Raw genomic sequence first — 13256 nt, 5'->3', positions numbered from 1 at the left:
TGCACGATACAGCTGACCCATCGTTGTTGCTGTTGCCCTCGCCACGCCGTCCGACCACCGTTGGTCGTCGGGTCAGACCCGATCGACGCGCCACTCGTCGGTGCTTCGGCCGGTGTTGGATTTTGATCGGATTGTGGTCAGAATCCGGTGTAATTTGGTTGGAAACGCGGCCGGTAGTGGTGTCCGTCGGTTTCGCCGGGCCAAATCGGCGTTGATTTCGATCGGATTCGTCGGTGACCAAATTTCGATCGGATTGTCGGTGTATTGACCGACCGAGGAAGGATCGGCGTGCGACGGCGGTGGCCGATACAATCCGACTGGTCGCATTTGATCCTTCCTCGGTCAGATCTCATACCGATTTGGTCGTCCGACTTCGATTTGCACCGACGTGCTGCCGGCCGCATTTCCGGCCAATTTGCGCGTCAATCGCACAATCCGATCGGAATCCGATGTCGGCCGACGCACTGGCGAGCGGCGCGTCGATCGCACCCAGGCCGGCGGTGGTCGGATGACGCAGCGACAGCGGCAGGGTCGAGCGCGAAATATTGTGCATTCTCCACATTTGGACAGTCAGATCTGCACGTGATCGCGTGATGGACGATGGATCGCTGTGTCACACACGAGAGAGTCGTGCAGAATATCAAACTCGTACATAACAATTGACAGAATCTACTTTTATTTGATCCCAGTCTTCCATCACATGATTCTATTTATGATCTGATTAATTTTGAAGCGGACCGATTCGATCTTATGAAAGTTTTTCATCAGCCAAGGGCTTAAAGGTTCCTGACAGAAGAAAAATTCAAACCTGAATTGATGAAACAGAACTCTGCTAAACCATGCAACTCACAAGCAATTCCTATTTAAAAGAACTCAAGGCATTCTGCTTAAATACCAAGTTTGTGAGCGAAACATATGATACATAGAATTCGACGCTGAATTAAGTAAAGCAAACTATGAGTTGCCGAAAGCAGTTTCAATCATTCTGCAAATGATACAGAAATCTACTCTTTTGGGGACGAAGAGATTACTTGAGGCAACAACTCCTTCAACTGGTGGAAGCCTCCAAAGTGTACCAGCTATCTTCATGAATTGATGAAGGGCTCTACCAGTCATTCTACTATGCAAGGATCCACATTACTTGGGCATTTAGTCGCGCAATCCTAAATCTCTTCCAGTGGCATGTCGATGACAATTGACACTTTTGGTGATTTACCCATCAAGACTCTTTCAGGAATTCATCTTGTATCAGGATTTTGACTACAAAAGTACGAAATGATCGTTCAAGTCACCTGCACCCCATTCTTTCCAAAGGCTTCAGCTACCAATAAATAGGGGAGAATAATCAAAGCTAAGACAACTAACATGCAAGGACATTAGTTTTTAGAAATGAATACCTGAGCCTGGGCCATAAATCTGATACTCCTGCAAATCTGTCATCAGCATTCTGATTGACAAATTGTATTTTTACTCGTTTCCAGGTTCATTATTCTAACTGGTTTTCCAAGTTTTGACTTGTCTTCCATCCTTGCAATCTCCAAAGCCCTTGAACAAATGGGGAAGCACTTTTCATCCCAGGAGTCCAAAATAACTCCTGAACCTACACACACTTTGTCGCGGTAGAAAGCTGCAAATTGCCCAGCAGCCAAACCCTGGTCATCTTCGGATAGATGCACAACCAAACTCTCTTCACCACTTATCCCTGATCCACTTGTAATGCTGCACTCATAGAAACCAGGACCATGCCGGACCTAATAGTAAATTTCTTTTGTCAGTATTTTTACACTTGAAAAAAAAAACTCGAAGTTTGAACTTTGAACCAAGCATAAATTACTTTGAGGATATTTCATAATAGCAAAGATTCGCCAGAATTCTTAAAAGCCAATTTTAGAAAACTGCTGTCTTCTTCAGTAAGATTTTCTAATCAAATCATATGAAATTACATGTGGAACACCAACCAATTCGTCAACCTTGATATTTGACCTTAAATTCTAATACATTCTACCAAAATTAGAATCATGAGTAAAGCAATCTAGCGAGTTTAAAAAGTATATTATACAGGCGAGAGACATGATTCAGCATTTACCTTGCATTGTAGTTGTTCAGCGTTAATAGGAGAGGAGCCACTAAACCAATTCAATGATCCAACACGGAATGTCCGCCGCCTTTTATCTAATGAAAAGTAGTTTCTTGATACAAAAAGGACATTGTTCTGCACATCTTTTTCAACAACATACCTACAATGATCGATTCAAGCAATACGAAACTGAGGTAAACATTAGCCATAAGTTATAGCTGAATCATGTGATGCAGTGAATATCAGATAATAAAATAGAAGCATTTCTATCACAATTGTAATGCTGAAGCAATACAGCATACCAGGGTCCTCCAGGAAGCCGCAGGCCTTGGCGTTGACCAATGGTGTAGAACCAAAACCCATGGTGCTTTCCTAGGTAATCTCCAGTTTCAGCTTCAAGCATTATACCTTCCATTTCCCCTATATGCTTTGCAACAAACTCACTGAACTTAACCTACTTGGAATGGTTTAGAAAACATGGATAAGAGCACTTGTCAAAACCTAAAGATATATAACATTATTGGGAAGCACTTGTCAAAACCTAAGATATATAACATTATTGGGCCTCAAGGCAACTTAATCCTTGTATTTTGTTCATTGGTGTATCTTATTTACCTTTCCAAGAAAGCATATCCCTTGGGAGTCTTTTCTGTCTTTGTTTGGTAGATCCATTAGAGAAGCTATCCGACGCACTTCTTCCTATTTCAAACAACCAAATATAATATCAACCAAAGGCTGGAAAAAGTAAACTTGTTAAGGTAGATGGATCACATATATATTCCCAATGTAGGCAAATAATTAATTTTCAATATCATTATTTAAGATATCAAGTGGTCTTTATCAATTAGAGTCATATTACCTTTGTGATACATCCAAGTGGAAAAAGAAGCTTTTTGAGCTGAGATTGGGATAGATGAGAAAGAAAATAGGTTTGATCCTTGACCTACAAGATTGATTAGCTTAATAAATCAACTTAATAATGTTTGAGGTAAATAAATCAATCTACTTAATCAACTTAATAATCGTGTCAAACATGAAATGAAAACATTTCACCATTTAAATCTCCCTTTCATTCCCACAAAGAAAATCAATTATCAGAAAAATCAGCCAGACAGGTTAGTATATAGCACAAATATTATGCATATTGATTCTGATAAGAAAAATCAATTAACAGAAATTACTAATGGACTCCAAAGGCACCATCGTTTATCAATATGGACATAGAACTAGGATTAGTATATCATTTATAGTTTCCTTAATCTTATATTCTTATATAGTCCTTAACTCCTTATATTTTATCGGATGATGGGACAAATATGCTATTATTTTGTTTTTTTATTGTTGCATGCTTATTTGACATGAATGCTTAGTTGACATAAGATTATGAAATCCATCGTAGAAAATTAATATCTATTTGAGTTATTACAGTGTTTACTTCTGAATTAAGAGAACATACTGTGCAGTGAAGAAAAGGGAAATTAAGTAGCATGGAGCTACTGCATACTGGGTCTACTACAACAACGTTCTGAGAACAAAGAATTTCAATTTCTTAAATTCTCAATTTAGTAAGAACATTTTAGAAAATCCCTTGAATGATATAAGTCGGTTAGATTTCTCCTACATACTTTCTTTGCAACACTACTAACTTCACACATTTAACTAAGTAATTTTGATGCTAGGATAAAATTATATATAGGTGCAATGTGGTCGACACATTGCATAACATATATGTGGGAGAATATACAATCCATATCCAAAAATTATTAAAATTATTTATATTGACAACAATGAAGAATAAATGACAGTATATTATCAACTTATCCATTCCATAAATATATCAACACCATACTGTGCAGAAGCCACAATAGATAATCTGTACTATCCAATAAGGTAGACCAGATCATATGAGGAACATGCATACAATTAAATGTTTGCAAAACTTTCATTTCACAACCACTAGAACTAATTGTCTGTAGGAGGGAAACTAATGAGGATTGAAATTTGAGGCAATAAATATAAGGATGACAAGCTTGATAAACAAAACAAGCAACTTGCAAAAAGTATAGCTGTTGAAATTTTAGATTAAACTTCAAGGCGTCTCTTTAACAAATTGCCAACTATGAAGCTACATAAAAGCATCTGTAGATTGGACTTTCACCTAGGAAACATGATTCATGTTTTTGTATATAATAAAACTTTGTCAATCCTCATTAAGAATACAAAAGTAAAGATTTCTTAACAATCTAACAGTAATTGTCATGTTCATAAGGATACAAAGCTTATAACTCAACCTACTGAAAGAACTTAAAACGGGACAACTACATCAATTAGCTTAGTGCCTTGTACAAAAACTGAGCAGGAGTTACAAAATGGTACCATGTCTTTTGACAATTTCAGAATGGAAAGACCATCTTTTGAAGAAGAGTGGATAACATGGGCATAGTGTCCTGAAGCAACATAATCAAACCCCCTACTGCCAATGGCTTCCAAGAAAGCACCTAAGACAAATAAACTTTGACATTATTCAAACTCAAAAAATAGCTCATAAATTACAATCAGGTAATTGACTAAAAAGGTGTTAGTTGTGTACCAAATTTTATCCTTGTATTACAAAGAACATCAGGATTAGGTGTTCGACCACTACGATACTCGTTGATAATGTGAGATACCTAAGACAGTAAGTGTTCAACTTCATGAGTATTGGAGGTGAATTTTTGGATATTAGTCAACGTAATCATGTTGTTGGTTCTACAACTATTAAAGGAATCACCAAAATTCATGGTATATATATCTTGATTGCTCAAATTCAAGATTATTCTCATTTCAAGTTTCAGCATATACTTTAGAGCTCAGAAACTAGTTACCAGATGCAGAGCAGCACAAGCTTACCACATTCTTCCAATACTCATCTGTTAAATGGACCACCTCAAATTGCACATCAACCTGTGTCAATAAAATAGCTCACATGATTGGAGACCTTTTGCAACATCATCAAACTATGCTTTAGTGCACATAAGTTAAAGAGGCATTGCACCTTTTCTTTTAAACATAAAATCAAGATGAAGGAAAAACAAACTTTAGTTCATATTCTGAAAGAGGTGACTAAAAAAAGCTTGATTACTTCTATTTCATAGATCATAGCAAAACCATTATTCGAATTTCTTAATTGATTGTTAAACAGGAAATTTTCTTTCAATATCGGTGATACAGGTAACTGCTGTAAACTTGACCTTACACATATAGGGAGAAAAGAAAATAAGCAACTCACCTGGTCACAAACGATGGTAGCATATTTTATATCCTCATCCCACGGGCATTCAGACCAAAAGTTTTCAAAATCTTCCTATAGAAAAACATGTATTAATAAAACTACTGTGTTGTCTGATAGACATGAATATGTATTTCATGAAAGTAGTAACACACATACACACGCACAAAAAAACATTCACACAGAAGTTTTGATCCTGAGGATACAACATCAGCAAGGTGTAATACTCATAAGGAAATTTCAATCGCCATATGTCAATTATAAATACAAATTAGAATCGGTCCATTTAATAATTATAAGATCAATGCTTGATTAGAAGAACGTTATTATGGATATCCATAGAAAATAACACAAGGAATAGCCTTTCAAGCCCTCCCTCCCCCAATGTGTTTTACAAGAGAACGAGAGGCTATTAGTTTACTTCTCTGAATGATGACAGGCAGTTAAGAACATGCGAATGAAAACCCTTATGTTCTTTAGTTGTCCAAATTTCTTCAAATTGCCTCCAATTTGCAATTACTAGTGACCATTGTAAGAAACAACATAAATCACTACAAGATGTAGACTTTAATAAATTAAACACAGCCTGGGATGTGAAAGAGCTCGATCCATCGAAACGCAAGGTGAGTAGAGAAGAAAAGTTGAAATGGAAAAAGTACCTGAAACCAAATCTTAAGATAGAAAGCAGTGATATCGTGTCCGGAGGCGTGGAGGAGCCGTAGGGCGACGCTGCTATCGACGCCTCCGCTGAGGAGGACGGCGACCCTGAGGCGCCTCCCCGGCATCGAGCATCCAAGATAAGGCTCCAGATCAGCGTATGCATGGGATACGCTCGAAGGTCGTGGAGGATCCCCAGCGGTTGGCGACGGGGCAAGTGTGGCGACCGGAGAAGAAGAAGAAGAAGAAAGAGACCGCGAGGAACCGAGGCGCAAACATGGGAGAGCTCGAGGGATTAAAGGAGGGAGGGAGGTCAAGCGAGGACGCGGGAAAACAATAGGTCTGGCGAGCAGCCGAGGGAGGGCCGCCGTCGCTCTGCGCATCGCCGTCGCCGTCGCAACTCCGCTTGAGAGTCGAGACGATAACAAGGTAACATTTTACTTTACCCTCCAAATTTACTGAAATTTGTTTCTTTTATAAAATGACCCTTATTTTTACAAAATACTTTAATGCCCCTTCATGTTTTGAAAATACAAAATAAGACCGTATTTCTATTTCAGGGTTTCCACTCCCGTTCACCGGCGCAAATCCAAAGCCGATGTAACAGATCGATCCATCGGCCAGAGCCGTGGTGCCCGCCGCAGCCCTCGCAGCCGTTGAGGAGGTCGGCCGCGGAGACGCCGTCGACAGGGTGTGGCGTCGCTAAGTCAGTTCAGGCGACGAGGGCAAAGGAAACTCGTTGATATTCTCGCTAAGAGCTTTGATATCGTTGCCCGGTGCCAGGTAAAGTTTCTGTCCTATTTTTTATCAGACAATTGGTAAGTGGGCAAAAAGGGGATTGTAGAACTGAGCAAGTGTAAAGTAGCTAGTACATGGTGATAAAAACTTGGAAGTATAGGAACACATTTAAGAAAATAGTTGGAATTGGTAAAGTGATGATCAGTAGGAGAACAAACATAATCAATAGAAAAAGATGAGAGGAGAGACTAAAGAAGTAGATGATAGATGATCCAAATTTCATATAATGGGAAGTTGTAAAATATAGTAGTTATTCTGGTGGATAAGGACTTTGAGGATAGTGTTATAGAAATGAATAGTTAGTTGTAAACTGTAGTAGTTATTGTGGTTGATAAGGATTTAAGGATAATGTTACAAAAATGAAGAGAATTTTGAGATGTAATTATGCCTTGTGAGCTGTAGTTAGGAAGGGAGATACCTGATAATTATAAGTGATTATGTTCTTCATGTCATGCCCCTAGTGATCCTTACCCATTGTTGAGAATGGCGATGTCAACAACAGGGCATATTTGCAGGAATAGAGTGATGAAATTGAAGGGAAAAAACTATTTTTGTTAAAGAAACATGTTTTATAGATTGAAAACACGTTGAGATGAAAATAACTTATAATACTTAAATCACACTACATTAGATTCAGTGCAAGAGCGACAAGGTTAAGTCCCTCCCAATAGTGACACTATACAGATTCGAAATCTTGACCTTTGGTTGAAATCTTTACCGATATAGCTTGGTTACCATTAGACCAAATTTTAAGTATGGTGAAGTCAAAGCATATGATAATTTCTATAGCAATTTAAGAATGAAGAATGCTAAGAACTTTGACATTGGATTAGAGTTGAACTTAACCAATAAGTTTTACTCAAATGGTGCACATATCCAATTGACTAATCATTTATACATAGAAGTGTCAATAACCTCAAACTGAAATGGAAAACTGGCCTGGATAGAAAAGTCAACCCAAATGTGGATTTCTTGTTGTAGGGTTAAGGTTTTGAAATATGTGGTGTTTGGATTTGGGTCTTTGTAGAAAAACCTGAAAATCTGAAGTTATATGTACTATACATAAAGTTATATATTATATCATAATATATAATATAATATTATATATAAAGTTATATAAAATATTAGATAATATAATGTATCCAATATATGTTGAAAAATCCAGAATTCAACCAAAATGAAATTATTTTTGGGGGGTTCAATTTTTTTTCTTCTTATATCCAAGTTTGAGTTTGTTTTCTTCCATACCCCTAAGCAATTCCTCAACAGCAATTTTATAGGAATATTCAGATAAGACAGACAAAAATTGAATATATTGGAAAATTCCAAAACCGAACCAAACTGAAATGATTTTTTTTGTTTGATTTGTCGCCTTATATTCAGTTTTGAGTTCACGTTTCTTCCATATCCCTAATCCATTCAGTCAAGAGGAGTTTTTGAACAAACATTCAGATATGCTGACAAAAGAGTTGATTATTTTTTACACTTTGTGACCTGACATATAGCTAAATATGGGTTTCAGATGTTGTGTAACTTTCTTCTGGTCTTAAACAAGTTTGCTCCTTGATTATCCACACATAAACAATTTATGTGTGTTAGATGGGTTGGCTTGTTGTAAATTATTATATGTATTTCAATCTTTTAAAACACATAAATTATTTATCCGTTACAACCCTTGCATACTTCTTCCTCAATCTCTGTCTCCTATCTCCACCCACGTATTTTCCTCCATTTTTAATGCTGCACTGTTGGGAATGACAGATCTATCTAGAACCCAGTGTGGGCAATTGGACTTCACATGTTCATTAACATATACAATATTCTTAGATTGAGAGAAGTATTCATGCTTCCATTTCGATTTATCGCTGCCATCTGGTAATGTTGTTTTCCAAATATATATATTATTTTACCAGGAGATTCATCATTATACAATTACATCTAGTTAATGTTATAGATGATAGAACATTGACCTAAATTTTCTCTTTATATTGCAAATTAAAGCTGGTTGCAGAATGTCAATATTTCTAAAATTAAATTATTTCTCCCCCCTTACATCTGTTTTGTACGTGTGCTACACTCTCCTCAAATAGTTCTCTGTATTTTGTATTGTTGTGGTATTGTTCACTACTAAATCCTCCAAGTTCTTGGTCATCACACCAACTTGAAATGGTATCAAAACTATACAAGTAGATGTTTTTCTTGTTCAACTTGAAATGAATTAATTTTTGAATTATATTTGATTATCAAATAATCAAACTTAACTGGGAAGGTAGGATTGGGTTGTGAATGGTGAAAGCTCACACAATAATCAAATTGTTCTTCAATGTTAAGTAGGTGAAAGCTTACACAACTCGGGTTGGCTCTGGCCCATTTCCAACTGAAGTTTTGGGTAAAGATGGTGACCTTTTTAGGGTTGCTGTGGAGTTTGGAACAACAACTGGTTGTCCTCGCTGCTATGGCTGGCTTGATATAGTTGCGTTAGTATTCCTGCCAGATAAATGGTTCTTTGTCTCTCAATCTCACCAAGCTTGATGTGCTATCTGAACTTCCAGAAATCAAGCTTGGTATTTCCTATCTGCAAACGGATGGCGAAAAACTTAAATCATTCCCTGCTGATTTTCGTCTTCTTGAGCAAGTACAGGCATGTTTTTTCAGATCATTACAGTTAACTTCTAAGTCATTTGAAATACCTCCCAGTCTTTTTGAAGTTTGTCTAATTAATGACTGGAAATAGAATTATTCTTTCTAGTTCCGGCTCTCAGTCCTTGATATATTTGCATTAATGTAGGTTGATTGTGAAGTGCTGCCTTGTTGGAAAAGTGACATTTCATCTGCCCAGAAGTATGAAGACCTTCCCTGGTATTGGACCAAGATGCGATGCCATTATTTGCAAATGACTTGGATCTGGCTAATGCTTGCATCTTCTGATCCTAAAGGATATGATAGCATACTCATCGATGAATTAGTTCACATTATGAGTATGCTGGAGATACTAATCTATTTGGAGATCAGGTAATGTAATCCATAGATTGGTGTGGCGCATGTAGGATGTGCCTGTGTAAGGCTCATCTCATAAAAATGGCAGTAGGAACTCGAAAAATTCATTATACAGCATGATTGATGAGATCGTAGTAACTCAAAAACTTAATTGCATTACTGGCAAGATCCAATCTATCTGGAATGCCTGGAAGCTAGTCTGCTTTTTGTCTTCTCTAGTGTTCTGTTTGGCACCATTATACACTAGCAACCTACTTGATTGTGATTCTTGCTGATATCTCTGGGAAGTCCAACTTGGATTCAAAGAAAATGATGGGTTGACATTTGAGTGGACAATCTAACTTTTGTTGCTCGTATGCATTGAATTTTGGCAGGGTTTGGCACATTGCTTCTTCCATGAGCATTGAGCATCTCATTGAGGTAACACTAAATTTGTGAAGAAGATGAAAAGATATCTATGTAAACTACATTGCTAATCTCCATGGCTTGACTATCTTTTTCATACTAGAAGTTCATCATTATGCCCACTATCAGTATATTAATCTCTTAACATAATTAAAGGTTTCCATCACTAATTGTCTCCCAACTGTAGAATTTTAAACTCTCTGCAGGTTACTGATTTGGAGAAAGTACATGATGATGTCTTCCAAAATCAAAACCTAGTCAGCTCACATGCACACCACCATTTCAAGGTAAAACTACTTCACTATCCATTTCATGTCTTCAATTTTATTTTGTTTTTTTTTCTTTACATGAACGAGATATCACATTCCTTTGAAGGCAAGGCAATAGTAATTCTTGAATTAATCCTGAAATAATCATTCTTAATTGTTTTAGAAGCATGGAACTCACTCGATTGCACCCACCATGATCTCACCTCCCACGTTTAGTTGCCTTCACTTGGAAGCCAAGCCATTGCCAACGTTACTGCATGGCACTGCACTGTCTTATTCCCTCAGCTTCAACTCACAGTCCTCCCATTCCACTGATCTCCTTCAACCATGTCATCGCCCTTCATCTTCCTCATCGCCGTCCTCCTCCACTCGCCGGCGATCCCCGCGGCCGCCTCCCGCTGCACCGCCACCGTCTTCGGGAGAACCTTCGCCAAGTGCGTCGGTCTGGCCACCCAAGGCGCCGCCTTGGCCTGGACCTACCACGCCCGCAACGCCACCCTCGACCTCGCCTTCTCTGGCGACTTCATCTCCCCCTCCGGGTGGGTCGCCTGGGGCCTCAACCCGGACTCCCCTTCCATGACCGGAGCTCGCGTCCTCGCTGCCTTCTCCGACCCTTCCTCCGGCGGACTCATCCTCCTCCCTTTCTTCCTCGACCCCTCCGTGAAGCTCCAGCAGTCCCCCTTGTTCTCCCGCCCCTTCGGCCCTCACCTCCTCTCCTCCGCCGCCGCCCTTCGGCACGCAGGCGTCGTCAGCGCCGGCGCCGGCGTCCACATCTTCGCCACTCTCAAGCTCTCCCCCAATCGCACCCGCCTCCACCTCGTCTGGAACAGGGGGCTCTACGTGCAGGGCTACTCCCCGACGATCCACCCCACATCCCCCGCCGACCTCGCCTCCCGCATCACGATCGACATCGTCTCCACTGCCACCGAGGCCGCGGGGCCCTCGCCTTCCTCGGAGGCGGCGCTCCGCTCCGCCCACGCCGCCCTCAACGCCGCCGCCTGGGGGATCCTCCTCCCGGCGGGGGTCGCGGTGGCGCGGTACCTCCGGCGGCCGCTCGGGCCGTCGTGGTTCTACCTGCACGCGGTGGTGCAAATCGCCGGGTACCTGATGGGGGCGGCGGGGTTCGCGATGGGCATCGTGATGGGGGCGCGGTCGGAGGGGGTGGAGTACGGGCTGCACCGGGGACTGGGGGTGGCGGCGGTCGTCGGCGGGGGGCTGCAGTCGGCCGCGCTGCTGCTCCGGCCGAAGACCACCAACAAGTACCGCAAGTACTGGAAGTCGTACCACCACCTGGTGGGCTACGGCAGCGTGGTGGTGGGGGTGGTCAACGTCTTCCAGGGGTTCGACGTCATGGGCATGGGGAGGTCGTACTGGAAGCTGGCCTACTGCTTGGGGCTGTCCACGGTGGTGGGCGTCTGCGTCGCGTTGGAGGTGAACTCGTGGGTGGTCTTCTGCCGGAGGGCGGCGTCTGAGGACGACGACGACGAGGGGCGACGCCGGACGGAGACCAAGCTGGTAGGCTAAGGAAACTACGTACTGAGGCATAATTAAATTAATGGAGTTTGATTATTCTTCTAATATATTTGATCTTTTAATTTGTTAATGCCATGTTTCGGGCGAGATCTTTGTAGTCCTGGAGGAGTCTTGATTGTGTTCGAAATAATTTACATTTTGATCGCAATTTTGTGTAGCAAATTTAGTAAATTGTGTTGTTTTCTATGGTTTTACAAGTAAACAATCTTATCTTAGGATATAGCTGAGTTGGTTACGACGAAATAGAATTGTAGAAGAGGATAAAAGTTCGAATCTGGCTTCGCTAATACTCTCATCCGTCGACCGAATTTACACAAGAAACTTCAAATATACTAAACGAATCTTTTCAAGTATATGCATATATTACACAAGTTCAATCAAATATTCAAGCTTTAAATAAAATCCTTTTAACTTTCTTAGTATACAAAGTCTTTACATTCTTTTCTTTTCTGGGTCATTTCTTCTAATGTGATAATATAGACTACATGTGAAACATTAGAAATCCTCTAGACTCCACGAGTGACCCTATGCAACTATTCTATTTCCTTTTTTTTTTAATATGTTTTCCATCTTAAATTCCTTTTCTTCTTAGACACCTCAAAGTAAACAAAGCATAAGTCTAGAACATAATTACTTATGCTTTGTTTGAGAGGAGGTAAGGAAAGAAGAAGAAAAGATAACTAAAGAGATGGAGAATTTTGATCATTGTTTGGGATATAATGAGTTAAAAAGAAGAAAGGGAGAGAAGGATAAACTTTACTTTTTCATATTCATGAATTGTTAGAATTTCTTACATTTCAATTTGAGATGTAAAGAAGGGGAAAGAGAACTTAAAAATATTTTATTGTAATTTTATCCCTATTTTAAAATGTTAATTCTCAAATTAACTTATCTATTTAAAAATCTAATTTTTACGTCGTCGCTCTTCACACAACGCACAACGTGCGCCATCACCACTCATTGTCTAACCGCTCACACTCTACGACATTAGCATCAATGTCAACCCTCGCTGTAAATCTTTTCAAGGACATTTTGTATTTCAACTTTTACATATAATATTAATAAAATTTTATAATTTTCTATCCGTCTTCTATATACATTATATTTTTTAAGAAATAAAAGTATTTTTATAATTCTATATATTTAATCTTCATTTTTCTTCAGTTCTCTCTCAAACAGGTAACATAAATTACGTTAATAACCTTCCATCCCTTCTAAATAAAAAAAATACATAAATATTTTATTTTTCTTC

General features: G+C 39.4%; 2 protein-coding genes and 1 long non-coding RNA gene across 7 annotated transcripts; 2 read left to right on the top strand and 1 right to left on the bottom strand.

Moving 5' to 3' along the window:
- Positions 1–833: 833 nt before the first annotated feature.
- LOC141836262 (uncharacterized) lies at positions 834–6385 on the bottom strand. 4 transcript variants are annotated; one of them, XM_074723703.1, is made up of 11 exons: positions 6005–6385; positions 5346–5420; positions 4967–5020; positions 4668–4746; positions 4454–4575; positions 2937–3020; positions 2693–2776; positions 2380–2531; positions 2087–2237; positions 1398–1751; positions 834–1321 (listed from the first exon to the last, which is right to left on the bottom strand). In XM_074723703.1, the coding sequence occupies exons 1-10, from the start codon at positions 6383–6385 to the stop codon at positions 1440–1442; spliced, it is 1494 nt and encodes a 497-aa protein (XP_074579804.1). In that variant the 3' UTR covers positions 834–1321; positions 1398–1439. The 4 variants fall into 4 exon arrangements, with proteins under 4 accessions (XP_074579804.1, XP_074579807.1, XP_074579806.1 ...); XM_074723706.1 differs by having other exon boundaries at positions 834–1315; XM_074723705.1 differs by having other exon boundaries at positions 834–1292.
- A 211-nt stretch (positions 6386–6596) lies between these two features.
- On the top strand, positions 6597–10021 carry LOC141836761 (uncharacterized). Of its 2 annotated transcripts, XR_012602486.1 has the most exons (4): positions 6597–6785; positions 9135–9277; positions 9353–9441; positions 9589–10021. It is a non-coding gene; the product is annotated as an uncharacterized LOC141836761 (long non-coding RNA). The 2 variants fall into 2 exon arrangements; XR_012602485.1 differs by lacking the exon at positions 9135–9277.
- Positions 10022–10415: 394 nt separating this feature from the next.
- On the top strand, positions 10416–11995 carry LOC141836196 (cytochrome b561 and DOMON domain-containing protein At2g04850). Its single transcript, XM_074723631.1, has 2 exons — positions 10416–10489; positions 10635–11995. Exon 2 carries the CDS (start codon positions 10799–10801, stop codon positions 11993–11995), a length of 1197 nt encoding a protein of 398 aa, XP_074579732.1. The 5' UTR covers positions 10416–10489; positions 10635–10798.
- Positions 11996–13256: the final 1261 nt, after the last annotated feature.

The sequence above is a fragment of the Curcuma longa genome, chromosome 10 (assembly GCF_044706935.1).
Source record: "Curcuma longa cultivar G26 ecotype Majalengka, Jawa Barat chromosome 10, ITB_CL_G26_1.1, whole genome shotgun sequence".
Taxonomy (NCBI): domain Eukaryota; kingdom Viridiplantae; phylum Streptophyta; class Magnoliopsida; order Zingiberales; family Zingiberaceae; genus Curcuma; species Curcuma longa.
The sequence above is the reverse complement of the archived record's forward strand: the minus strand, read 5'-3'. Positions and strand labels throughout refer to the sequence as shown.

Excerpts from the sequence above, each read along its gene's own strand:
- LOC141836262 (XM_074723703.1), bottom strand. The coding sequence starts at position 6,385 with ATGCGCAGAGCGACGGCGGCCCTCCCTCGGCTGCTCGCCAGACCTATT. Across the intron at positions 4,576-4,667 it reads TAATACAAGGATAAAATTTG|GTGCTTTCTTGGAAGCCATT; the intron begins GTACACAACTAA and ends TATTTGTCTTAG. Across the intron at positions 1,752-2,086 it reads CTGAACAACTACAATGCAAG|GTCCGGCATGGTCCTGGTTT; the intron begins GTAAATGCTGAA and ends ATTTACTATTAG.
- LOC141836196 (XM_074723631.1), top strand. The coding sequence starts at position 10,799 with ATGTCATCGCCCTTCATCTTCCTCATCGCCGTCCTCCTCCACTCGCCG.